This window comes from Notechis scutatus, chromosome 4 (assembly GCF_049901735.1).
Source record: "Notechis scutatus isolate UNSWTSFEM ecotype Mainland chromosome 4, rNotScu1.2, whole genome shotgun sequence".
In the NCBI taxonomy this organism is placed as follows: Eukaryota; Metazoa; Chordata; class Lepidosauria; order Squamata; family Elapidae; genus Notechis; species Notechis scutatus.
In genome coordinates this window covers 154212427-154239668 of record NC_142012.1, presented here as the reverse complement: position 1 = coordinate 154239668, position 27242 = coordinate 154212427, and the positions used below count along the sequence as shown (strand labels likewise).

General features: G+C 37.1%; 1 protein-coding gene across 2 annotated transcripts in view; it reads right to left on the bottom strand.

Moving 5' to 3' along the window:
* NLGN1 (neuroligin 1) overlaps window positions 1-27242 on the bottom strand; it is a 552397-nt gene that overhangs the window by 484050 nt on the left and 41105 nt on the right. For both annotated transcript variants that reach the window (XM_026666512.2, XM_026666533.2), the window contains exon 2: window positions 25584-26388. In XM_026666512.2, coding sequence (XP_026522297.2) covers window positions 25584-26097 — 514 coding nt within the window. In that variant the 5' untranslated portion in view covers window positions 26098-26388. The remainder of the gene's footprint in view (window positions 1-25583; window positions 26389-27242) is intronic.

Below are 27242 nucleotides of genomic sequence, written 5' to 3'. Positions count from 1 at the left end.
CATGTTAACAAGCTCTGCTCTATTACCTTAATTAGTTGATTATAGATGGTCCTTGACTTACAACCATCCATTTAGTGACCATACAATGTTACAATGATGCAGAAAAAGTGACTAATGACTGGTAATCACACCTGCAACTGTTGCTGCATCGTCACAGATCAAAATTCAGGTTCTTGGCAACCAGCATGAACTTGTGAGGGTTGCAACATCCCAGGGTCACATAATCATCATCTGTGATCTTTCCAGCTGTCTTCTAAGAAGCAAAGTCAATGGGGAAATCCACATTTGCTTAATGACTATGTGTTTCAATTAACGATCACTGTGATTCGCTTAACAACCGTGGCAGAGGTTGTAAAATAAGTGTGACTCTATTAACAAGCCCTTGCTTAGCAGTAGAAATTCTGGTAGGTAGAGGATTAGCTGTAATACCCCCTGCCAGTTTTTACTGCTTCCTGAAATTGACAAGATCAGTTATAGGAATGACGGCTTCTACGTCATAACAAAACTAGTTTTTTCTGATGCTAGGAAGTTTAACTAATAGATAACAGATAATCAGAGTTGGAAGGGACCTTGTAAGTCATCTAGTCTAACCCCCTGTCCAAGCAGGAGACCCTACACATTTTCTGACAGATGGGAGTCCAATCTCTTCTTGAAAGCCTTCAGTGATGAAGCTCCCACAGCTTATGAAGGCAAGCTGTTCTGTTGGTTGATTGTTCTCACTGTCAGAAAGTTTCTCCTTATTTCCAGGTTAAATCTCTCCTTGTTCAGTTTCCATCCATTATTCCTTGTCTGGCCTTCAGGTGCTTTATATATATTGAATGTAGAATTTTTGCTTTGTTTTGTTCTGTACTTTTTCTCTATAATTTTTGTAGCAGATGCCAAGAAAGTTAAACAGTGTGTATCCTCCTTTCCAATGGCCTCTGTCCTCCTTTGCCTGTACAGATATCTGGTAACCCTAACACAGGGGTCGGCAACCTTAAACACTCAAAGAGCCACAAAGGTCCTAACCGGAAATCCCCATTCAATTCTGGAGCCAACCAGAAGTATGGTTCCCCCACCATAGAGTCTCCTCCTAGCTTGGCATACTTTTTCCTCTACCTGTCTTAACCAAAAGCCCTATCAATTGTGCAGCCGACAGGAAAACCCGCCCATTGCTATAGAGTCCCCTTCTGGCACACTGTGCTTCCCCCACCCAAACGGAAGCTCCTCTCAAAATTGTGGCGCTGACCGACAACAGGGAGCCGCAGCAGAGATATGAAAGAGCCTCATGTGGCTCCAGAGCTGCAACCCCTGCCCTAACTGTAGACAGTAAGGGAAATGACCCATGGAATTTCCTGTTAAGTCCTCATTCCTTTTTGAATTGGGTCTCCATAGAGACTGCCTGTTTTAAACTTTTCAGGGTAGTCTATGCAGTTAAACAAAGATGAATTCTTTACCTGATAGATAAATGGCTAGATCTATCAAGATGTATTTCAATCCATATATATATATATTGCTCCTAGAATTCAACTGTATGCAAAATGTCTCAAAAGAATCCATACTGGCTGTTTGCACACAACATAAGTAAACTGCACTGTCTGAGTTTGCTGATAGCTTAAAATTCACTGTTTGAATTTTAACTTTTAAAATGCCCAGTTAAAAAACAGAGCAAATCCAGCTACTTCCACAAATTTACTTTCTGCAAGTTTATGTAGATTTGTATTTTTCAAATTTAAATAAAGCCATTTTATGCAGACCTCCACAATGGAGAAAGTATTCATTTAGGCCACATTTTTAAGCAACTACCTTTCTTTCCAGACTAATTTGCCTTTGGAATGTAATCTTGCTAGATTTGGTGGTGCAATTTTTTTTGTCTGAATTTACTGAAGCATAAAAAAACTATCAATTTTTTGTTCAAAATTTTGTATAACTGTATATCTGAGGGGAAAATGCAGGCAAAGTAGGCATGAATTTGATGAAATTGCACATAAACATAAATTTATTTAGATCTTGCTATGGAAACAGGATAGAACAAAGTTATGGAGGACCATTTATAACTCTGAAACTGCTGAAAAAAATAAAATGATTCATACCAATGTATTAAGAAGAAATTCCTGTCAGGTTCAATTTATTTCTCAGTAAGTGGGTATAAAAAAAGATCCCATTTATTTTAAAGGAACAATGTATAAGTGTACCAGGAATAGGATTTATCATTAAGCTAAATAAAATAGCCATTCAACTCAATCGACTTTTTTTTCAAAGCAAGCCCCACATTTTGTGATAATGCTTCTAATCCTAGGATTTTAGATCTACTGTTTAAACACTAAAACACTATGGCAGACAGCAGATTTTTAATATTGTGTTACTTATCTTGATTTAAAACCTAATAATGAAGAGGATATGCCTACATGATGATGGACAGCAAGACAGTTAGCAGAAGGAGGCTGAAAATCAGAAGGGAAAAAGCAAATGTAGAAAAGAATACTGGTAGTTATACTAGGTTGATGCATTCCATTTATTTATAGTCCTTTCTCTTTTCATTCTTCCTTGACTGACTCCTAATTTCTCTGGAGTTTTGAGGAAAGCAATTCATTAGTTATTTTGGGAACTTGTACTGGTAGGGTTAGGACTCAGGATGCTGAAACAATTTCATAATATACTTCAAGGAAGCAGTTCTCAGAGGCAATGAGAGTCGTGTAATATCTCCCTCACACACTAAGAAAAAAAGGTAAGCATGGATTATAAAGGATTTATAATACAACTGAATGAATCCATCCTTTTTGCAGTTGCTAAAACAAACCAACAACCACATTCTGAGTAATTTTCAAAGCATTAGTTGAAAGCAACTGGCCAAGCTTATCTGGGTTTGGACACTATGCAAGGTTGGGCCTGGTCAGCACTTAGATGGGAAACTCCAAGAGAGTACCAAACTTTAGGCTGGGGGCAACCCCCTCCCCCAGAAAAAAAGCCATGTCAAACCATCTACATGACTTTAGATCAACCTTGACAACTTTAAGACTTGTGGACTTCAACTCCATGGTTAGATGTAGAATTCATGGAGTTGAAATCCACAAGTCTTAAAGGTTGGACACCCATGATGTAAAGTCATTAAGAGCTGCAACTGACTTAAAGATTTTACCTCTTCCATTGGCTAAAGCCCTAAATTTCAAGATAAATAGATATGTACTTGAAGTTCACTACTGTTGACTAATTTTTTTTAAAAAAAACTGTTTTTCTCTTATTCTCCTCATTAATCAAAGGACAACCAATTGGACAGAGATTTGAAAAGGGTCAAGCTTGGATTAGTGAGTAAGTATTGTAAGCTGAGTAGAAAGCACACAAAAAAATGTCATCAGATTTTAGCATGATCTGACATATTCCAGGATGAGAGGAGGGGGAAATCTATTCAATAATGAAACTAAAACATAATTCCTTCAGGAGATATTTTTGCCCAACTATAAAAATGCTATACATATCAAATAGCACTTAGACTTGTATACTGCTTCATAGTGCTTTACAACCCTCTCTAAGCAGTTTACAGAATCAGCATATTGCCTCCAACAATCTGGGCCCTCATTTTACATAGGAACACAAAATTATGGCTGTTTACTTGTATGGAAGAAATAAAGTTCAATGAAGATGGTAGAAAGGTAACCAGATTTGTTTTATGATAAACAAAAGGAAAAAAACTTTACTTTCTCACATTTGTCCATTAAAATTACATACCATTTTCTTGGTTAAGATCATAAGATCATGATTTTAAATTAAATTATTGCAAATGGTCTCATCCTCCAGGGCAGGTTTTTAAATCTGAAGCACTTTGTCACCACAAACTTAATATATTCCAAGTGGAAACAATAAAAAAAACACATTTTCAGCAAGGAGTGGGGACAGGGCAGGAATTCTGCTGTCACTGCAGCCATTTCTATTATTTATATAAATAAGCCTTATTTTGGATTCCACCCTAAGAATGTATATAATAGTCATCTTGCTGTGGAATATTCTAAAAATAGGTTCGAAATGCAAATATAGTTGATTGCAAAATTTATTGAATGCATTGTTTCAGAATGCTTTCTGAACTTAACAATGTAGTAGCATTTGTTTTTCCCAAAGGATTGCTAAGAAATGCCTGTTTTAGAGAAGTCAGCCCTTTATTTAAAGGTGTCACACTTATGAGTAGTGCAGACAGAAAGCTTGAAAGTTCTACTCCCTCCCCTTTACAGATTAGGAAACTAGCGAGGGTTCCTTATGAAATATTTGCCATGCTCCTATTCCTTCTGCAGGCTTAGCTGCCTTTTGCCTGATTGTTGTCTAATCTGCAGCTCTCCCTCCTCTCTCCTAAAGTCATTTCCACATACCACCTTTTCATGACAATTTTTGTACGTGTGAATCCATACATGTGTATAAATTAGCATTAATTAATGCTACTTGGTGTCCCTATTTATCTCTTTTTTCCCTGGGATGTGCTATTTCTTTTCTGATTTTCTGTAAGGGTTATCGTTATTTTTTTTTCATCTTTTCTAAAGTATTCTACATAAATAGCTGCCACAGTGGGAGGGGGAAAAACATCCTGGCACAGCTGTTAGTTTGAATTTGAAGTTTTCTTCCAGGAGAGAAGAAAAAAAAATTATGATTTTGGCATAATATTTGCATCCAGTTCACTAGCTGTGGTAATACTTCTGATATTTCCATGAAAATAAAGTGCATAGCTGTAAAATGATTCTGAGTTCACCCATATTAAGGATTTCTGCAATGTGCTCCAAACACTTCATTTTCACCTGCAATTATGTTATAATTACAGTTTTTAATGAAATAATTATAGGTACACACAGCAGATGCATAGATATAATTATGGTAATTGTATAAATACCTGATTTTCAGTGAACACTTACTTGTAAGAAGCCTCTTAAAATGGGTAAAATGTCATCTACAGAAGTTTCTCAGACATAGAATGCTGTGCATTTATATGACATATGATTACTTCCTATTAAATTTCTTACATATCTTCCCCTTCCCAACTCACTTTCAAAGAAAATACCGTGTTCCTGAAATCAGATAGCAAATAATTTCTCAGCACCTCAATTTTATGCCTATCAGAATTGCACATCTAGAGCCAAACTCATTTGATCCAACTCCATCTATTCTCAGAGCAACTCTATAAATTAGGTGAGGCATTAAAAGCAGGACATTTTCACTTATTATGGCAAAATCCTGATTTTCTTAATCATGGACTATTGAATTAGTTCAACTGGCTGGGCAGTTTGCTTAACCATGGTTTACTGAATTGGCTGGTTTCATGCATCATCCCACATCATAAATCACCGTTGACAAATGATTGGATTTTCATGACAGGACAGGCAGAAGCTAAACAAACTCTACTATAGCTAAGCACAACAGAATGTCACTGTAAGTGCCGTCCGTTCAGTAGGGACTTGGGGATTTCCCAAATTCTAATACGAGACACTAGTACCACCATCTTGATTTTCACAACAACTCATTCTCGGCCAACTGTCTTTTCTATAAACCTGAAAACCATGCACCAACTCTCTTCTTGTTCTTCTGCAAGATAGCTCAATTCTTCTGTGTTGGTGCTGCTTGCTTGCTTATTTGTTTGTTGTTTCCTTACTTCATTACTTTATCACAAATATCTCAAGGTGGTGAATACATTCTACATCTGATTTTATTTTCCTGTCTCCACTGCTTAAAACATAAGGTGGCTGAATGTCTATGTAATCTATGGAGATTCTCAATCATCCAGGTCATCATTGTCCCGAAGGTGCTTTTCTAAAAGGACTTTTTGAAGATGTTTCGCTTTATCCAAGAAGCTTCTTCAGTTCTGAAAAAAGTTCTGAAGAAGCTTCTTGGATGAGAAGTGAAACATCTTCAAGGAAAAACAAAGTCCAGTTGCCTTTTGAAAAAGCACTTTCAGGATAAGGTGGCTGAGTCACGTTATAGTCTTTACAAGTCCTATTTCATTTTAATTTTTTATTTTATTTCTTAAATTTATATGCCACCCATCTTACTATCAAGCAGCATAGCTAATGCGCTGTGTATTCCATAGTAATGTAAGGATTTCCCAAATAGTCCAGCGATGCCTGTACGGAACGGATACCCCAGGCATATTATTACAGCAGATTCTCCACACTAACATGAGGAAAAGAAAGTTTCCCATGCACTTTTCAGCCAGTAATATGTGAGCATCCTAATTCCTACTTAGTTCCAGTCAAGCTTCCTGATAAACGTATCAAGTCAGTGTCAGAGAGCCTTCTGGAATAAAAAGCATTACATGGGAAATACCATAAAATCCATGGTAACGGCAGTACTTTAAAACTGTTACCATCTGTTCTCTACCTATTAGCTCTGCGATCCTTTACCCAAAAGACATGTATTACATCTTTTTATACTTCATGCATATTCTTTCAGACAACATCCATAAAGGTAAAAATCCATCTCCATTATTACTGTCTTCCACTATAATCAGTACCAACCTTCCCCTCAAATGCTAATGGAGGGAACTTCAGATGACACAATGCCAAATGAGATAATTAATGTTCTAAAAGACAAAAGCAATATTAAAAACATGCTTGATAAGATAGAGAAATGGCTGGAAATAACACCGTGTGAGATTTAATAGGGACATGGGGAAATGGAATCAAATGCCAAAGAATAGGAGATGGAAAATTGCTTGCCGGGTATATGAAAGAAATCTTTGAATTGTGGTTGATCATAAGCTTAATAGGAAAGCTGCAAAAGGGTGGATATAATTTTAGACTGCTTCAAAGAAATACGATTTCCAAAACATGGGAAGTAATTATTCCATTTTATGCTACATTAGGCAGATCCTACTTCAAGTATTCTGGGCTCTTGTACATTTTAAAGGAAGATTTCAAACAAATTGGAACAGGTGCAAAGAATAGTCAAGGGGATTGGAAATAGTGTCCCAAAATAAAAGCAGAGAACACAGTGGAGACATTACGAATCCTCCAGAAGAACATGTCCTGTTTACTGCGATCTAAAAAAGTACAGAACACAGAATAATGGCCTTAATTTATACAATGGCATATTCCTCTTGAGTGATTCAGGAAACATTCAATTCCTAAGCACAAGCCTAGAACCTTAGTAAGCCATGCTGAACTCAGTATCTGGGAAATTTAACAGAATAACACAATTCGAAGGGACCTTGGAAGTCTTCTAGTCCAACCCCTCCTCAAGCAGGAAACCCTATAACATTTCAGACAAATAACTGTCCAATCTCTTCTCAAAAACCTCCTGTGTTTGGGGCACCCACAACTTCTGAAGGCAAGATGTTCCACTGATTAATTGTTCTAGCTTTCAGGAAATCTTTCCTTAGTTCTAGATCAGTTCTCTCCTTGATTAGTTTCATCCATTGCTTCTTGTCCTGCTTTTGGGTGCTTTAGAAAATAGATTGAACCCCTCTTCTTTGTGGCAGTCCCTCAAATATTGGAACACTGCTATCCCATCATTTGCCACAGTCTTGTCAATGACACACACACACACACACATACCTTCCCATATGCAGGTATGGAGAAAAAAAAACCTACAAACTTCCTTTCTTTTGTTTACATGAGAATCTCATCACCAGGGAAAGGAATTTTGGCCTTGCCAGGGGTGGGATTGTTAATATTCTAAGCAGTTCGGAAAAGCGGTTGTTAAAAGAAATTACTGGCCTAATCCTGTAAGGAAGGCAGGAAGGAAACATTCTGGTGTTGCTTACAGAAACTGCCTCTCTGTTAACCCTTATTACATTCTCGGCAGGACTAGACTTCCTGTCTCAGGAACTTCTCTGGAGTTTTTTTTCCTTCCTTTGCTGGTACTTTGCTTGTGTGGAATGACCATTCAAAGTTACAGTGGCACTGAAAAAAGTAACTTATGACCATTTTTCACACTTACGACTGTTGCAGCAACCCCACAGTCATGAGAGGCCAGGCAAGGAGATGCATGCCTCGATGTGAGTGATATTGAGTTGGCCATGCCCAGCCAATAACATGACCACCAAGCCATGTCCACCAACTTAGCCACACCCACAGAACCGGTTGTTTAAACCACCCCTGGTTCAGCCTGTTGCAAATTACTGACCATTGACTTTGCCCATCTGAATTTGGCTTGGAAGTCTGCAAATTGTGATCATATGACTGTAAGATACTGGAACTGTTGTAAATGCAAACCAGTTACTAAGTGCCCAAATTGCAATCATGTGATCGGGGGTGGTGGCATAACAGTAATAGCTTTGAGGACAGGCATTAGGTTGTTTTTTTCAGAAGCTATCATAAATTTCAACTGTTTTTAAATGAATGGTGGTGGACTATCTATATAACTAATAGTACTGGAAAACAGGAAGAGCCTTCTAGCACTTTTTCAAGTTAACCGGTTTTATTAGAAGGAATAAATCTGAAAATATGCCACCAGACATATTTTTGATTTTTGGCTATTATAGACTAACTCCCCTCTCTTTATGCAGTATCTGTTAATATTGTAATATGTAAATATGAAAGAAACTGAGAAGAGAGAGGAAGCCCCTTGAAAACAGAAATCTGAAACCTACATTGAAGAGGGCTAGCCAAATGCTATTTATTCATAAAGAAAGGCACTTAGTAGATTATTAACATTTTAATAATTGAAACATTCTCTCAGATAAATGGATTGTTAAAATATCCAAGCCATATTCCTCAGCATATTGAAATTACTCAGTGCTTTGCTCAATGGCCAGACTTGAATAAATTAAAATTTGACACTGTTTTATTGGCATGGGACATAAAATAAAGGTTAGATGTACATAAATAAAAATGAAGAATGATTGGATATAGACATCAGCCACACTGGCAGGCTTAATTTAATCATAAAATAATGTAGCCAATCTGCTGGTGGTGCTTACATGTTCTTTCACAAAATGACTGGTGTGTTACAGTGTTCAAAACTGTGTGCTTTCTTATTGGTGAAGTCTTTTCAACATAGAATGTATAGTTCAAAACCATAACAAACCATGGCTCTATCTTATGATTTGCAGCAATCATAGATGGGACAGTCTACATTTGGATAGCATGTTTAACCTATAATACAGTATATATAGCGGTTTAAAATCCACACCTGTTCTGACCCAGCTACCCAAACACGACAAAACCCTCTGAATTTAACTCAAAGATTCCTTTATTAGGAACACCAGCAAACTTGACAAAAAGTTTCTCTCTCACTGCAGGCTAGCAAGTCTATCCAGCAGAGAGATGAATAGTTGTCTGCCACATCTATTCATCTCCACCTCCTTCCTTTTATCCCCAGAGCTAGGGTGGGGCTTCACTAGCAGTGGTGACTCTTCCATCCCAAGGATCGGCCCAAGGATTTCCACTGCTCTCCTCTCCTCTGCCTTCTGCGCATCTGCACATCAGGCACTGGGCCCAGCTGTTCCTCCACTTCTCCATCAGCCACCTCCAGGCCTGGGGGCTGTTGACTCTCCATCTGAGGACTGACGGATGGCCCAGGCTCTGCCTCTGTTGCTCTCTCTCTGCCAGCTCCATTCCCACTTCCCTCTCAGAGCTCCAGGTTGCCTTGATGCTGACCCTGAATCCCATGCCTCCTCCTTATCTGATTCAGCTGCTGGAGGGGCCGGTGACCAACAGGCCACAACAACACCATTCCCATTTCTCAGGAGAGAAATAAAGAAAGATAAGTGGGACATTGCCAGGTTAAATTTGCTGATAAGCCATATTTATAGTTAACAGTGTCATATGAATTAATCCCAACTTTGAATCAAAAACAGGCATTAAACAGCAATTCCAGAAAAAGACATTTCAAGAATAAAAATACAGTATTTTCAGATGCTTAATAATAAGCCTGCAAAGCAAAATTCAGAAAAAATAAATAAATCACAACCCCTGCAAATACTGGCTGGGGAATTTTGGGAGTTGCGATCTTAAAGTTGCCAAGATTGACAAACATTGTCCTAAATGATAGACTCAGAATAGAATAACAGAGTAGGAAAGGACCTTGGAGGTCTTCTAGTCCAGTCCCCTGCACAAGAATGAGACCCTATACCATTCCAGATAAGCGGCTGTCCAGTCTCTTCTTAAAAGACCCCCCCCAATGAGGGAGCATCCTCAACTTCTGAAGGCAGGCTGTTCCACTGATTAATTGTTCTAACTGCCAGGAAATTTCTCCTTAGTTCTAGTTTGCTCTTCTCTTTAATTAGTTTCCATCCATCATTTCTTGCCTTCTGATGCTTTGGAAAATAGGTGGACCCCTTGTTCTTTGTGGCATCCTCTCAAATATTGGAACATTGCTAGCTAGTCAGCCCAGTCCTTGTTTTCACCAGACTAAACAAATCCAATTCCTGCAACCATTCTTCATATGTTTTAGGCTCCTAATTATCTTGGTTGTGCTTTCCTGCACCCTTACATATATGGGAAAAGATACCACAAGAATGCCAGACACTTCCCTAATACAAATGAACTTCTTATTTGCATAGGAGTATCAATTAACATTCTACAACTGATTAGTGGCTTCTGAATTCTTAAAATAATGCTTGGGTCTTTTCTTGCTGTGAGCATGGGCAGTTCACAGCAAGCCAATTGAGAAGGAGATTGTTATGTAAGAAAACCAGCTGGTTTAAAAATATATGGTGAGGTAGACAAAGGATTATATCCAATCCACTTAAGCATACATCTCCAGGTAAAAAAATTTGTGTTCCTGCTTCCAAAGCACACGTTGTCTTCCAGTGTGTTCCAAGGACATTGAAGAAGCGGGGCTATTAATAAAATGTTCCACTCATGGAACAGCACCCACAAGTAGAATATTATCTTTTCGTCCAACTGTCGGAGACACAATAAAATAGATCCATCAAAATTATTGGGGCTTAAGGGTGGCAAGATGACTTTGTTTCTATTATTCTATTTGAAATTTAAATTTTTTATTTGAATTCAATTTGAGTTCTGATAACTTTATGGACATGCTTTTGTAGTTTCTTGGCAACTATATGGAGGTGGCTTCCCAGTGGCACCTTGATTTTATTTAAATATTCCTGTGCAATCTACAGCTCAGCAATCTAAACTTGCTTGTTTTTTTCAAGATCTGCTGAGATTGGCTAGTGGTGCCTCCTACCTGCAGAGTAGTAGTATTCTATTCTGCAATGAATTTTCTTTAGTCTAAATCTAGCTTTTTTCCCTGAATGAAGGCAATTGATATATTAAAGGATCCAGATTGTATCCCAGCCTTGCCTCTTCATCTTCCTTCCTTCCTTCCTTCCTTCCTTCCTTCCTGCCTGCCTGCCTGCCTGCCTGCCTGCCCTTTCTCTCACACACAAACACACAAACATTCTTATTTCTCAAGGACTTCCCTTTCTGGGAGGAATAAGATTGCAGTTTTGACAGAAGTCAGAATGAAGTTATGAAGCCAACAAAGCAAAGCACATATTCATTCTTAAGCCTTCATTCTTAAATATGAATGTAGTGCAGGCAGAAAAGAGGAATGACTTTTCACGTGTGGCCAACCCAACAAGTGTTACTTTTACAAGATCACACTCCAAAGGATGGTAATAGCGAACATTTTATGTTAAATGTAAATGTTCTCATATTGTTTGGAAAAAGCTACTGATACTAACAGCTTTAGATTACAAAAGGATCTAAAGTTCTACACTAGATAATGTTTGGTTCATTATCTGACTGGGTGTCTTATTATGAAAAGCTGCATAGGAAAAAGGAAAGGCCTTTAAATAGTATAAGGAAAGAAAAAGAAAGACCTGACAAAACTATCTGAAACTGAGTGAATAAATGCAAATGATAGTGCTTGATCCTTTGAGGCAGCACTGGTATAGGTTATGAGGTCAAATTATTTTAAATGACCTTCCAAAATGAATTTGGCTTCAGGGCTGAAAAACATATAACCATCTATTGTGTACAGGTAGTCCTCAGTTAATGACAGTAATTGAGTTGGGAACTGTCATCATTAAGCACCATGATCATAAAGTGCAAAGTCACACTTAGCAATGTCCAAAAGTGCTTTTTTCAAGAGGCAACTGGACTTTCTGGTTTTTCTTTGAAGACATTTCGCTTCTCATCCAAGAAGCTTCTTCAGCTCTGACCGGATGGTGCAGAATGAAAGGATTTATTATCCTTGGAGAGAGCTGGTCATTTGCATTCTTTTAGTAAGTCATTAAGGTCACCTGGAGGTTAATCTATATCATTAGGGTCACCTGAGTGGTGCAAATGGGCATGAAGTCTTTTTGGAACTGTTGAAAGGACTGTGTTGTATATTGGAGATAAATGTCGTATCCCTCCCCCTTTGTTAAGTGCAGGCTGTTCAATTTTGACATAGATGGCTTCTTTGACCCTTCTTTCAAACCAGTGGTCCTCTCTGTCCAAAATGTGGCCTGTGTCTTTTAAATGCAGGTGGACTGCTGAATCTAGTCCTGATATGGTTGTTCTCCTATGTTGTGCCATGCACTTATGAAGTGGTTGTTTTGTTTCCCCAATGTCCATGTGACCTTAACAACTCACTAAAAGAATGCAAATGACCAGATGTCTGCAAGGAGTATAAATCCTTCCATTCCCCACCACCCAGTCAGAGCTGAAGAAGCTTCTTGGATGAGAAAAGAAATGTCTTCAAAGAAAAACTAGAAAGTCCAGTTGGCTCTTGAAAAACCACCTTTAAGACATCCATGACCTGGATGACTGAAAATCTCCATAGTCACTTAGCAATGGTGGTTTGGGCAATTCCAGTTCCCCTTGTTAACTGAAGACCTCAAGGTCAATTAACTCATATCTCACTTGATTGCAACTTCTTGCCAGCTTCCCCGTTGACCTTGCTACAAGAAAAGGCGAACTGTTTTGCTTTTAGGAATAAATATTTCTTCTTTCCTCACAGCTCTGTGGATCTCATTTGTATTTATTCTTGTGTAACTCAAATTGAAACCCCAAATTATTATTCTGACAACACAGGGTTGCCATTATAACTTTGCTTATCCTTCAAAAACTACTAAAGTATATTCTCCCTTTTATACTCAACAACAAAACAGTGCAGAAATTCAAGAAAGTGATTGCCTCAAGGTCCCTAAGCTTGGAAAACCAGGTCTCCTTAGATTAATAATTGGTTGAGTTCACACAATGTATTTCCTAAGGCCAGGTAATGACCTAGTAGTTGCTTTCACACATCCTGGTATGTTTGGTGTCTGTTGTTTTTGATTAATTTGGGGAGACTTGCCTTGATGTAAAAAAAAAAACAACCAAGTCTGTTTGGTTCAATACATTATACACATTCCAAAAAAATGTACAAAAAACAAACTAGGTGTGTTGTGCAAACACAGCTATTCAATTTATTATGCCAGCATTTATCAGCATCCAATTCAGAATATCACATATGGGAGAAAGATTTTTTTTAAAGCCATTCCTAAATTCAGTACTTATCTTCACACTTTTTGGTTTCTTCCAGATGGGTTAGTTTGAGGGGGGAAAAAAACTACTTTTATTTATTTTATTAAGATAATAAGTATAAGGATAAACATAGTTATGAATACATGAAATGAATACATATAAGAAAAATAAAAGAAACAATAGGACAGGGACGGTAGGCACGATTGGTGCGCTTATGCACGCCCCCTACAGCCCTTTTAGGAAAGGGGTGAGGTCAATAGTAGAAAGTCTAAGGTTAAAGTTTTTGGGGTTTGGGGAAGAAACCACAGAGTCAGGTAGAGTATTCCAGACATTGACCACTGAAGTCGTACTTTCTGCAGTTGCTGAAGTCATACTTTCTGCAGTCACGTTTGGTGCGGTTAACCTTGAGTTTGTATCTATTGTGTGCTCTTGTATTGTTATGATTGAAACTGGACCATTCATTGACCAGTAGGACATTGCAATGTATGATTTTATATACTATACTTAGATCGGACCGAAGGTAGTGTAGTTCTAGTTTTTCTAGGTCGAGAATTTCAAGTCTGGTGGCATAAGGTATTCTGCAATGAGTAGAGGAGTGTAGAACTCTTCTTGTGAAATATTTCTGGACTTTCTCAACTGTGTTAATATCAGATACATGATGTGGGTTCCAGACTGATGAGCCGTATTCGAATATTGGTCTAGCAAATGTTTTGTATGCCCTAGTTAGTAGTGTGATATTGCCAGAGAAAAAGCTACATAGGATTAGGTTAACAACTTTTAATGCCTTTTTGGCTATGTAGTTACAGTGGGCTCTAGCTCATTAGAGATGAGTATTCCAAGGTCCTTGATGGAGTTGGATCATCAACAAAGTCTTGACTATTCAGCTTGTAATTTATTTTCTGATTTTTTTTGCCAATATGTAAGACAGAGCATTTATTTGTTGAGATTTGAAGTTGCCATTTGTTTGACCATTCTGAAACATAGTCGATGTCTTTTTGAAGGGTAGCAGTATTGTTTGTGGTGTTGAATAGCTTTACATCATCAGTGAAAAGCATGCAGTTGCTCTTAATATGATCACAGAGGTCATTTATGTAGAATATGAAGAGAGTTGGTCTTAAAATACTGCCTTGGGGGACCCACTGTTGACAGGTACAGAATTTGATAGAATGCTCCCAATTTTGACCATTTGTTGTCTGTTTGACAGGAATGCTTCTATCCAGTTATGCAGGTGTCCAGAGATACTATAAGATTTTAGTTTTAGGAGTAGTTTGTCGTGTACCACTGAATCAAAGGCTTTACAGAAGTCTATGTAGATTGCATCTATTGCTTTGCCCTGATCGGGTTGTGTAGTCCATATGTTTTTGCAGTGTAAGAGTTGCAGATTACAGGATAGTTTTTTTTCTGAAACCATAGTTTGTTAGAGAGTAGGCTGTTTGTCTCTAAATGGAGGATAATGGATTGGTTGATAATTGATTCCATGACTTTACAGGTGATGCAGCATAAGGAGATTGGTCTGTAATTTTCAACTAGACTGGGGTCTCCCTTTTTGAAGATGGGGATGACCGTGGCTTGTGACCATAGGTTTGGCAAGGAGCTGGTCCTGAAAGATTTTTCAAAGATTATGCTTAAAGGTTTGGCTATGGCAGTGGATACCTTTTTGAAGAAGTAGGCACATATTCTACGCTGATTAAATTTTAAATTTGATTATAATTTTTGAGCCAGCTGTAGCTATCTGCAGTGGCAATGCAGAAGACTGTCATAATTTCAAGGAGTTTTAATTATATATTTAAATGTCTTGTCCTTGTTAAGAAAAGCTTAGAGGTACGGAATTCATTCTGGGCTAACCTGCTTGTCTTTTTACTCTAGTTTACTGAATAAGAGAGAAGGGAGTGGGAAACTTCAAATAGCTGTAAATCTGGGAAAATCTCAGATTTTCAATTCCCAATGCAAAATCAAGATCAGTGACTTGCAATCTTGTGACAACAGAAGCAGGGCCATGAAGTCAGGGTGGCAGATTTTAATAAAATCCTCAGGACTAGCCTTTAAGCCAGGAGCTTCAGCACAGAATCTAGAATTGGGTATTGTGGAAACTAGCCACTTAAATAACTCGGCTGTCATTATTAAAGAGCTCCTGACAGCTTGTAAGAGATTTGAGTATCATTTTGCCTGGTATTTATGCTTTCTGTGTTATGCTTTCCTTCAGCTAATAATAAAGCTTAAAATCCCATTATTCACCGATGTGCTTATTGTCTTTTGATCCAAAATAACCAATTGCTTGGGCACCTGATCACAGCCTTGACAATTGGCAAAAACAAAACAAAAACCTACCTAATTGTCATAACTATCCAGTTCCACACTTAATTAACAGTCTAATCTGGATGCGATGAAGTATTTAATGGATTTATATCCTATCTTCTGTTTATAGAATATACAATATACCCATATAAACCTCTTCTGTATTCTTTCTTTTTAGAAAGCAGGATGGATTTTTTTTGATATAAGCATGTATGTTACAATGATGGCATGCAGAAAATTCCTGCCAGCTGCTGCTGTACATATAATTTCCATAAGAATCATTGAATATAGCCAACATACAGAGGACTGTCTAAACACCTCCAATCGCTGTCATAATTTCTTGGAAATTATGAAATTTCCTATGTATACTTTCAACCAGAACCAAGATGAAACATGTTTCACACTTATTACACCAGGAATCTAATTATAGTTCTTATTTTTTATTTATTTTTTCTTCATTAAAAAAACACACACACAATGGATTCTAGGTGAAGCAACCAGAATGAAGATGGTATTTCATGCTATCATGCCATAAATGTGATTATTCTTGCCTAAGTCTTAAAATAGACAGCACATTTTATTCCCCCACACCATTCAATGAATCAAAGGTCAGTAGCAAATATTCAACATAGCATTAAATGGACTCAAAAAGTTAGAAGATCATTTAGAAGTCAAACTTCTTCATTGCTCCACAGTCCAAATTCACCAGTGACTTAACAACAGATATCTCTTTGTGTATATGTGTGTGTATGTGATCAAAATAAAAAATACAAGTAAAAATAAAGATTGGAAAGGAGAACAGAAACGTGTGGGATGAAGAGAAAAACAGAATAAAATACATTAACTTCCAACTTTTTTCAGCACAGTGGAATAAAGTTATTAACATTGCAGTCTCAACTTTTTTTTACTTTTGCTTAGGATAGACATTTCTATAACAAGCTTATCTACTCAACAAATCCCCAATCAGAATTTCACTTTTTTCTGTCTCAAGCACAAAATCTAAAAGCAGCTTCTGAGTAAGAAACAAAATTGAATGTGTTCTTTTCTTTGATTAAAGCGGTTAATTTGGCTATCTCTGCACCTATAGATTGATACCTCTTTATCAACATGCTGATATCTCTGGGGCATTAAAAAAAAAGTCTGATTGGCTTTTGTACCTTTAAAAATGATAAAACCTCACCTCTTTATTTATGACTATGTGAAATCAATGCTTAGTAATAGGAGGCAAAAGTCACTCAGCTAATTACACATGCTTGATAAACAGCACAACAGCTAAGAAGAACTCGGCTGCAATGCACATTAGCTGAGGCATGTAAATTGCTGCAGTCATTTTCATTCAAAGTGGATAGAGCAATGCAGAGTGGGTATTGTTCCAAAGAGCCTCCTGATTTCCCTCGACACACATTGTTCTGGTCATCTGCAAACCTCAAAGGCAATAAATGGCATCTTCATAATCCCACGTACAAAGAAAAGGCTGCAGGAAAATTAAGTCTCCCAGAAATGAATTGAACTTATTATCCTTGCAGAAGCTGCTAGAGCTTGGCCAAGGCCAGCATTCTCTATAGTGCCTCTGAAGCTACAACTGGCCATTTTTATAAGGACGGTATTTTAAAATTTATTAATATAGTCAGAAAACCTCAGGGTAGCCACAACTTTCTCTAAACATTTTATTCATGAGTCTAAAATAGCTTATGCTATGCGGAAGGTGGGCAAATAGCAGTTGCAGGATACCTACAAGGCTTCAGGTTTGTTTGTTTTTTTTAATATTTTTATTGCATTTCATTAAATGCTAATACACATAAAAAGGAAAAAGGAAAACACACGCAAAAAAAATAATAGTTATGGTAACATATACATTGTCCAAGTGGGGGAAAAGCACACAAAGAGTGCTTTAATTAAAGCAAAGTAAAAAAAAAAAAAAAAAAAACTTAACTGCCTTGCTTAGTAACAGAAATTATGATCCCAAATGTGGTCATAAGTGAAGGACTACTTGTACTTGTCTATACAAAATCTACATCGATAGACAATCTGCTCATAACTGACAAATGTAATTGGGTCTTCAGTCCATTGAACAGATGGAGCCGTACATTTTCCTTTTACGAGATTGCAATTATTGCTTTTGTACAGCCAATAACTCAAGGGTCTTCAAACTTGACAGCTTTAAGACTTGTGGACTTCAACTTTTCCTGAGCTAACATGACTGGAAGAGGAATTCTGGGAGTTGAAGTCCACAAGTCTTAAAGCTGTCAAGTTTGAAGACCCCTACAATAACTTCTAAATTCATCTGAAGGTTTCTCATAATGAAGGTTCACCTTTGAACTTAGAACTTACTTTAAAGTAGCTGTATACATTATGTCTATTTTAGAAACCCAATGAAAGGCTAATTATGCCATATGTCAGAAATTAAAGCCATGGCAACATGAAATGTACAGTATTACCAGAACAGATTGATATAACAGAATAACAGAATTGGAAGGGATCTTGGAGGTCTTGTAATCCAACCCCCTGCTGAAATTCTATACCATTTCAGACAAATGGTTGTCCAATCTCTTCTTAAAAACCTCCAGTATTGGGTCTCTGTTGTTCAGCACACAAAAAATTATATCAGTGATTGCATAGAAGAAGGCAAGGTCAGAACATAAGTAGCTATTATGATTATCATTAAGTGTTGTACCTGATGATTCTTGACTCTTGACCAATGTATCTTTTCTTCTATGTCTACAGAGAGCATTTGCACCAAGACAAATTCCTTGTGTGTCCAATCACACTTGGCCAATTAAAAAAGAATTCTATTCTATTCTATTCTATTCTATTCTATTCTATTCTATTCTATTCTATTCTATTCTATTCTATTCTATTCTATTCTATTCTATTCTACCCTACTCTTCTCTATTCTATTCTATTCTATTCTATTCTATAATAATTAGTAAATAATGTATCAAACAAGAGGATTGGAAATGGTGAAGTAAAATTTAAATATGCATAACAATTCTAATGTCAGAACAGATGCACTGTGTTGTATTTTTAAAATAAAAATAAAAATAAATAAATGATAAAAAGTAGGGAATGTTAGAGACATCAAACAATGCCACCTCTGAATCTACACAGAAATTCAGAAAGTCATCTAAGGATAAGTCATCTAAGGGCCTTCTCTGTGGTGGCTCCCTCTCTCTGGAACATCATCCCCTCCCAGAGATTAGAATGTCTCCTACTCTAGCACTCTTCCAGAAGACACTGAAGACCTGGTTCTGTCAGTGGGCCTGGGGAACCCAGAGTGGGATGGAGCCCATCAAATGGCTCATGTGATCTGCTGTTGTTGGGGCGGGGTGGATGGGAGTTGGGGGGTAATTTTTATTTTTTTTCTATTTTTTTCTGATTTTGTTTTATTGTACTTTATAAATTTATTTGATTCTTTTTGTTAGTTTTTTTTAATGTTAAATATGGTTTTATATTGTGTAAGCCGCCTCGAGTCACCATTGGTGAATAGGCAGTGTTGAGGTAATTCCCCATTAGGAGAATGAGCGCACACAGGGAGACGTAGTGAGAGTGGTGAAGAATAACACACAACCAGCACACAGATACACTGTATAGTAAAATGTAGGTTTTTACTTCCAGTAAACGGTTAAGCAAAGACCAACAAGCAGTCCAAGTCATACACAGTTATAGCAGTCAGTTTTCAGTCCAGGGATAATCCAATAACAAAGTCCAGTATCATAAAAAGTTCATTAACACACTTACATCAAAACCAAGAAGAACTATGATCAGCAATACTCAATAGGGAAATGCAGGAACAGCAATATTCTCAACAATAGGAGAGAACAACCCAGGTTTCTGGCTCCATCTTATGGCCATTTGAGGAACCACACCCAATTACAATTTTAGCATTCCCTTAAAGAGACAGTATTAAATGTCTATCCTGGTTTATATATTTTCCAACCCAACTGTTAGGTGACTTACATTCTTAACAGGCAGCAATATAAATTCAAATAAATAAATAAATAAATAAATAAATATCGGGCTGTTATTGAAAGTGATGGGAAGCCTACCATAGTACTCTCAATCCTAACCTATTCAGTTAGGTGAGGATTGAGATCAATTAGGGGACACCAATGAAAATAGGAGAAGACCCTGCTCTTTCCCATTCTTAAATTTTGTAAAAAAATGCTGAAAAAGTTGTTATTAATATTTTGCTGTATCTGCAAATGATATTAATCAAGTAATAAATACTAAATGAAATGGGACAACTTGCCGCAGCTAACTCGCTGTGACCAACTGGTTGCCACGGCCAACTCACCCTGGGAGAATTTAACAATTCAATTTAATTATTTAAAATAAATACAAAATTATTTTAATTTTTGTCATTCACATTTCATTCTGTACCTCCTTTTCCATCCTTTCTTTAATGATTCTATTCCACCATTTCTTTGATATTAGAGTAACTCTTGTCCTGTAATAACTTGTCCTGCAAGTTGGCCATGGCCAGTTGGCTGCAGCAAATTGTCATACACTCTAAGTAAGGTGGTAGGAAATGCTTAAGTCTAGTAACCTTTATTCAGTCAATGACCAGCACGAAGTAAATAGATGGACAAATAGAAAGTACAAAGCTATAATCCCAGAACAAACACAGCTCAAGTGGAAAAACGAAGGAGGATTATAGGATATTATCACACTAAGAATGTAACATTGACACCAGAGTTATTCTGAAGAATGTAATATTTTTAGCATTAAGCTATCCTCTAGAATACAATAGATATAAAACCAGCACAAACTAATTTAAAAAACTATATCAGATAATGGCTGGCTGATCACATATCAAATATTTTAGAATAATAACTCCTTTTGTGGTTAGCTTACTGTGACCACTTCTCTTGGAAAAAATAAAGGACAAACCTGAAAAAAGTCAAATCTGAAAGAGTTCGTAAGAATAAAAAATCTTAATTGTTTATAGGTTTGCTTTACAAAAGTAAATTCAAGAGCAAAGCCAAAAAAAAGTTACAAAAATGCATATTCTGATAAAATGTGGTACCTGATGTAAAATAGAACATATAAATTTATTTATTTTTTTAAAAAGATTCAAATTCTCTATTCTTCACATGAATGTGAAAGACTGTGTTTTGTGGTACCATTTGTACAACAAAAGTTAAATGATCAAAATACAAATGGTTCTCTACTTACAACAGTTCATTCAGTGAGTGAATTTGCAATGGCATTGAAAAAAGTGACTTATAGCAATAGCACTTAGACTTATATACCACTTCACAGTGCTTTACAGCCCTCTCAAAGTGGTTTACAGAATCAGCATTATTGCCCCCAACGATTTAGGTCCTCATTTTACCCACCTCGGAAGGATGGAAAGCTGAGTCAACCTTGGCCCTGGTGAAATTCGAACTGCCAATTTACAGGCAGCCGGCAGTCAGCAGAAGTAGCTGACTTTTTTACACTTATGTCCATTGAAGCATCCCCATAGTCACATGATCAAAATTCAGATGCTTGGCAAGTGGTTCCTATTGATGACAGTTGCAGTATTCCAAGATCATGTGATCACCTTTTGTAACTTTCTGACAAGGAAAGAATGGGGAAGCCAAATTCATTTAACAACCGTGTTACTAACTGAACAACTGAAGAGATTCGCTTAACAACTGTGACAAGAAAGGTCATCAATCAGGCAAAATTCACTTAACAACTGTCTCACTTAGCAACTTTGGCTCAATTATGGTCGTAAATTGAGGACAAAATGAGGTTTCAAAGCACAGATAAATCCGAATCCACAGCTCTCCTTCATATTAAAGAATGTATGGTCACTGTAAGCTAGTAAGACAGTTCCTCCATTTTGGCAGCCCTATAGAACACAACACAATGCAACAGAAGTGGGAGACTCTGGAATAACTAAAATGTCATTTATCAATTGAACTTTTTGCCACAGATACCAACGGACCTTTAGCATCACTGTTTTAAACCAGAGAGAGGGTTCTACTGACATCTCCCCATAGGTCCCACATCTGAATGGTGACATTTACCCCTACAGTAGCTTCCAGGTCTGAGTAAGAGAGCAAGGAAGACAATATGGAATCATCTCACTATGTAATGTACTTATACATCAACGGTCTATATCATGGGTGTCAAATTCAAGGATCGGGGCTGGATCTGGCCTGCGATGTGATTGGATCCTGCCCGTGAGGCCGGCCTGATCTACCCATGTGGCTTCATCCCGGTCTACCCAGGGGTGGGATGCTACCAGTTCTTCCTGGCTCTGTAGAACCGGTAGCTCTGAAGAGCAGCAGACACAGAAATGGTTCTGTGTCTGCTGCTGTTTGGCCCACCCACCCACCTGGGCTCTTACCTGACTTTTATTTCCTGCTTTTTCAACTGCAGTTGCTTTGCGCGGCACAGCTGAGGTTGAAAAAGCAAGGGAAAAGCGGCTTTTCAAATGCTGCAGACCTGTGTGCAGCGCTTATCAGCTGTCCAGGCAGCACAGCTTAAGTTGTAGTACACGTGTACAAAATGTAATCACTGAACCGGTTGTAACACCAGTTGAATCCCACTCCTGAGTCTACCCAATGCTATCAGGCCAGCATAGCTTTGGCCTGGTCTACCCAATGCAAAGAGGAAACATGCCAGCAGTTTGGGGAGTGGCGTAAAGCTGGTCATGCCCACCCAATTGGCCACGCCCAATGAGTGGCATCAAGCTGGTCATGCCCACCCAGTTGTCCATGCCTGCCCAGTCCCCCGAGGTCAACCATAGCCCTGGTGTGGCCCTCAATGAAATTGAGTTTGACAATCCCGATCTATATATTAATTCTATATGAAAAGTCAACCAGTGTTTGTAGCAATATAGAGAGGTCATTTCTGCAGGAAAAGTATCTCAACTCAGTCAGTATTTCCTGCACATTGATGATCTGTATGCATGATGAAATGCAGAAAGGAGGTAGATTCCCACGCAAGATTATAAGTATAAGTATGAAGTAATAAATAACTCAATTTGGAAGAAAAGGCATATGTCGCACTTGGTTTGGTGCCTGAGATCAGTCTTGCAGACTGAAGGTTCTACTATCTGCATCTACAATAGTCTATGAATTGTTAGGGAGGGTCTGTCTTCACCTTCTTTCTCTCACACATAATACTTTGATAGAATGCATCCTCTACTCTCCTGGGAATCCATGTCCACAGGATTCTGATCAGTCTTCTAAAGAAGATTAGGGATGTGTCTACTTATTCATTCAGGATAAGAATATCAGAACAGCTGGTTTAAATTGCTAAACGTTGCACAGAATTTAGATAAACGTGCTAATCTCTTAGAAAGTTTTAACCACAGCTTGTTTTTTTATGACTTAGCCCATTGCAATGTCCAGCCTGTTTAGTTAGTACATGATTCAATGTACTGTATAAACCTAGAAAATAAGCTAATTCAAGTTAATAGGTTAATGGTATATTGTATCTGATATAGCTCTCTGTAGACTCTACTAGTTAAGAAAGAAAGTGCAAATTAAGGTAAAGTCTACAACTTTAACAACACTGAAAGAATGAGAGGAATAATCAACCTCCATTCTCATTTCTAGTTCCATTTTTTAAAAAAAAATTCTTAATAGAAGAACAATTTTGAAGCAGCGGATGGAAAGGGTCTTTGAAACAAATATAGAATATTTTTCCCTTCTGTTTTCTGAAAAAAAATTAAGTGCACAATCCAAAGATGATCATATTAATCTAATGTTGCATCATTGTTACAATGTTTGATTTTAATTAGTAAACAAGCAAACTCTCTTAGGTCTTAATGTTGGAACAACACTTTCAAATTTCACAGAATACAGAATGTATTATGGTGCTTGACTGGCATTTAACATGGTTATAATTGTTTTTTAATGCAATGTCTGTGTAATTATATTCTACAGCGCTCTTCTCTAATTCGCCTCAAATTTCTACATCTTATGCATAAAGTAAAATTTACTGACACACTTTTCAAACATATAAATAATGAATCAAAAATTATTTGAGGTGTTATAAGCTTATGAAGTAGTGAATCTATGCATTCATCTACCTTGGATAGTAAACTACCATTAATTAATTGTGGTATTATGTAGCATTATATCCCACTTCAAACTTTAGTTTAGTGATGGTTAAAAAACTACAAACAAGCAATCTTATTAATATAAGCCAGGATTTTCTTACTAGATGCAATTCATGATAAAAAGGAATTAAGGAAGAGTGTTTTCTTCCCAAAGTTATTCCCAGCTTCATAAACCAAACAATCACCTAAACCCTATCAATACAAATGGAAAAATCACGAATTTTCTTTCAGTTCAACTCAAATGTTGACAGGTTCCATTTTTAACATTTGTGAAATTAAAAGTAAAATAGCAAAAGCTATGAGTGTTTCCAAAACTATTGATTGAAGAAATAAAACTGAATTACATCATTTTGTTTTTCACTGAATAGATTTGCAAAGCAAAGGAAAAAAAATGATCACAAAATAGCAAATTATGTCAATAGCTCGTCAAATGATCCTTGTCAAAGGTATGATTGTATTGGTGATAGTTGAAGAATGTGATATTGCCATAAAGTTTTAATTGAATGCTCAGGTTTCTAACTGATTGTCAGAATACTTTGTTTTGGTAAACAATTAGGACTGCAAAGCTAAACAAAATGGAAAATACAAGGGAAAACAAATTCAGAATCTTCACTATAATGCCTCAGAAAAAAAAAAACGCACCTAATCTGAAAACATTTGTCAATTGATGATAGTCCAATATATCTCCATCTGCGATATCCAATACAAAACTGTGTATTACTAGAAATATAAAACCAATATGAGGTGTGAAGTACACTTTCGGTAAAATGATATGAAATAATAAACCTGGTAAACAAAATAATTACTTTGCAATCCATACTTTGTCTTCTGCCAGAAGAAAGTAACTATAATTCTATCTCTTTGGAAACAGCATTCAGTCTTTTAATCAGATACCCAGGAGGGGAAAAAAGAGAATAATTTTATACAGCAACTACAAAAATCGTCTCTGTTGCATTCAAGGGAATCAAGGCTATAAAAGCTTCAGCTCATTAAACTCTCTACTAAGTCACTGTCTCTACATGTGAAAAACACACATTACCACTGAACTCCACTTCTTTATCGGATGATTACATGCAAACAACTCTCCAATACCCTATGCATTAATGCTTCAGAAGGTGAAAGGAAATTTTGTTTAATTCTCTTGTTTTTAAAATATTTGTCCTATTTCACTGGTTTCCAACCCTATTAATTATGAACAATTTCTTCTTTCTGTACCACCACCATCAACAGCAACAACCTAATTCTCTTTTAAGATGGTGATGTTCCTCCCTATGGTTTTGAACAGTTTAGTTTTTGTTTTGTTTTGTTTTTCCAACCCAGGATTCATTTGTGTCCACTTTTATACATACCTCCTTTTCTACAAATTTTCTTGCCGGGTTTTCTGGCACATTCCTTGGATATTCTTTTGACTGAAAAATGAATAGAAGACTAGAAAATAACATGGAGCTCCAATGATAGACAGTAGGAGCATGCAATACCATTAGCTTCGATATGGGCTGCTTATTATATGTATCGTTTGAGTGCAGAAGAATCTCCTTCTTGCCTATCCATGCAATGGATCAAGATGTTGATGCATCTTTCTCAGGAGTCAATGGGAATGAGAATTAGGTACCAACGTTGACCTAAGGATAAACGTGCTGAAAAGGAGTCTAGACTAAGAGAAGAATAAGGATAGCACTGGCTAAGTACTGATGCATACATAGAAAAGCCACATGCACACAGGTTAAAAAAAAAAAAAACAAGGGAAAGAAATTGGCATGCAGACAGAAAAAGGCGTGCTGGCTACCAATACACATGGTTTCATCGTTTAAAGAAATATCAAACAGAAAAGTAAACAAAAGTTTCCCCTGCTCCTTAAGTAAATAACTCACCATCTTCAGTTGGGACATATATATTCAAATAGAGGCAGTCTTCATTCTGATCCTGTACGAAAGTAGAAACTATATCCAAGTTATTCGTAAACCAAACAGGAAGCATGACTTCTGGTAATCTTCCCTCGATGATGTTTTGAGGACATACTGGTGCAAATTGTGTTGCATTTTTTATGTCTGGCCATGGAATAGGTGGCTCAGGCGGTTGAAATCGGTGTTCTCCAATAGGTGGGGCAGCATAAGGAACTCCAAGAAACTCGATCACTGGCCCCAAAATTTCATTGTTCAATTCCTTCTTCACCCCCCTCAGCTTTCCAAAATTGGTGGTCACCACAGGGTCAATATCATCCAACTTTTGGGATGACACAGCGGCCGTGTGAATCAAGAATCCAAGTACACAAAAAGTAAATGTGACATCCAATCCCATGTGCAACAAGCGAGCTTGTGTTGCCCTCCACACACAGTTCAGCCATACAGATATTAGGAAAGCCATGGTCCCACATGAGTTGTACATCTATGGTTAAAACAAGGTGATTTGTATCCAGCAAGGCAGAAAGGAGGTTTTCCCACTCCCACGGAAACCAGAAAAATCAAAAATCAAATAAGTCTGAGAATACCCAAAAGGCTCTTTGTATGATATCTTCCAGTGATTTCATTCTTGCTGATACAGCATCTTCTGAGTCCTGTTTATCAGGCTACATTCGATTGACAATTCAGTTTTCCACTGTAGCAAGATGAAGAGAGCATCCATTTAATACAGATTCCCCACTTATAAATCAATTCCAGTTAACTTCAGGTCTATAGCCTGGAGAAAATGAAAAATAAATCATTAGTATGAAAGAATTAATATAGGCAGAATAATAACTACATGTTTTACAAGTTACTGTGCGTATATTAATAGTTGCCAGAGACATGTAAAAAAAAATACACAAGTAATTTATAGTTTCCCAAGATGACAGGTAAAATACTGATTAACCGGATATTTATATCATTTGCTGAATTTTTGCATTTAATTTCACTTTTCTAAAACTGGACACATGGATTTAAGGGCTGGAATAAATGTGCCTACAGTTTGTAATGCCACATTCTTTAACTAACAAAGAGGCTTGCAATCAATTTCAAGCTGATTAATATTAGGCAATTTGGAACCACAAATCAATTATAATTTTATACAACTCTGAGAGAGGCAGTAAACACTAAGATGGTATGAAACTTCTACAGAGAACCTCAGTTTTTCCAATACACTAGTTCTGAAGTAACTTCTGAAAATATGGTTTGATCCGAAAAGCCTAATTCTTTCTTCTGAGGCCCCTTCAGTCATCCTCACATATGAAAACATATTATTTCCTTATGAAATCATCCTGCATTGTTGAATAACTTAAAGAAAAACTGACAACCAGATTTCTGAATCGTGGTTTAGTTCTGAAAAAGTTTTTGACTTGCAATACATTAAAAATAGCAACAAAAATCACTTAGAATAGATAGCAAATGCCTCATCACCTTGTGTAGCAAGGAAGAATTACAGTGCAGGTAGTCCTTGACTTATGAGCACAATTTCTGTTGTCAAGTGAGACATTTGTTAACTGAGTTCTGCCCTGGTTGTTAAGTGAATCACTGCAGTTGATAGGCTAGTAACACGGTTATTAAGTGAATCTGGCT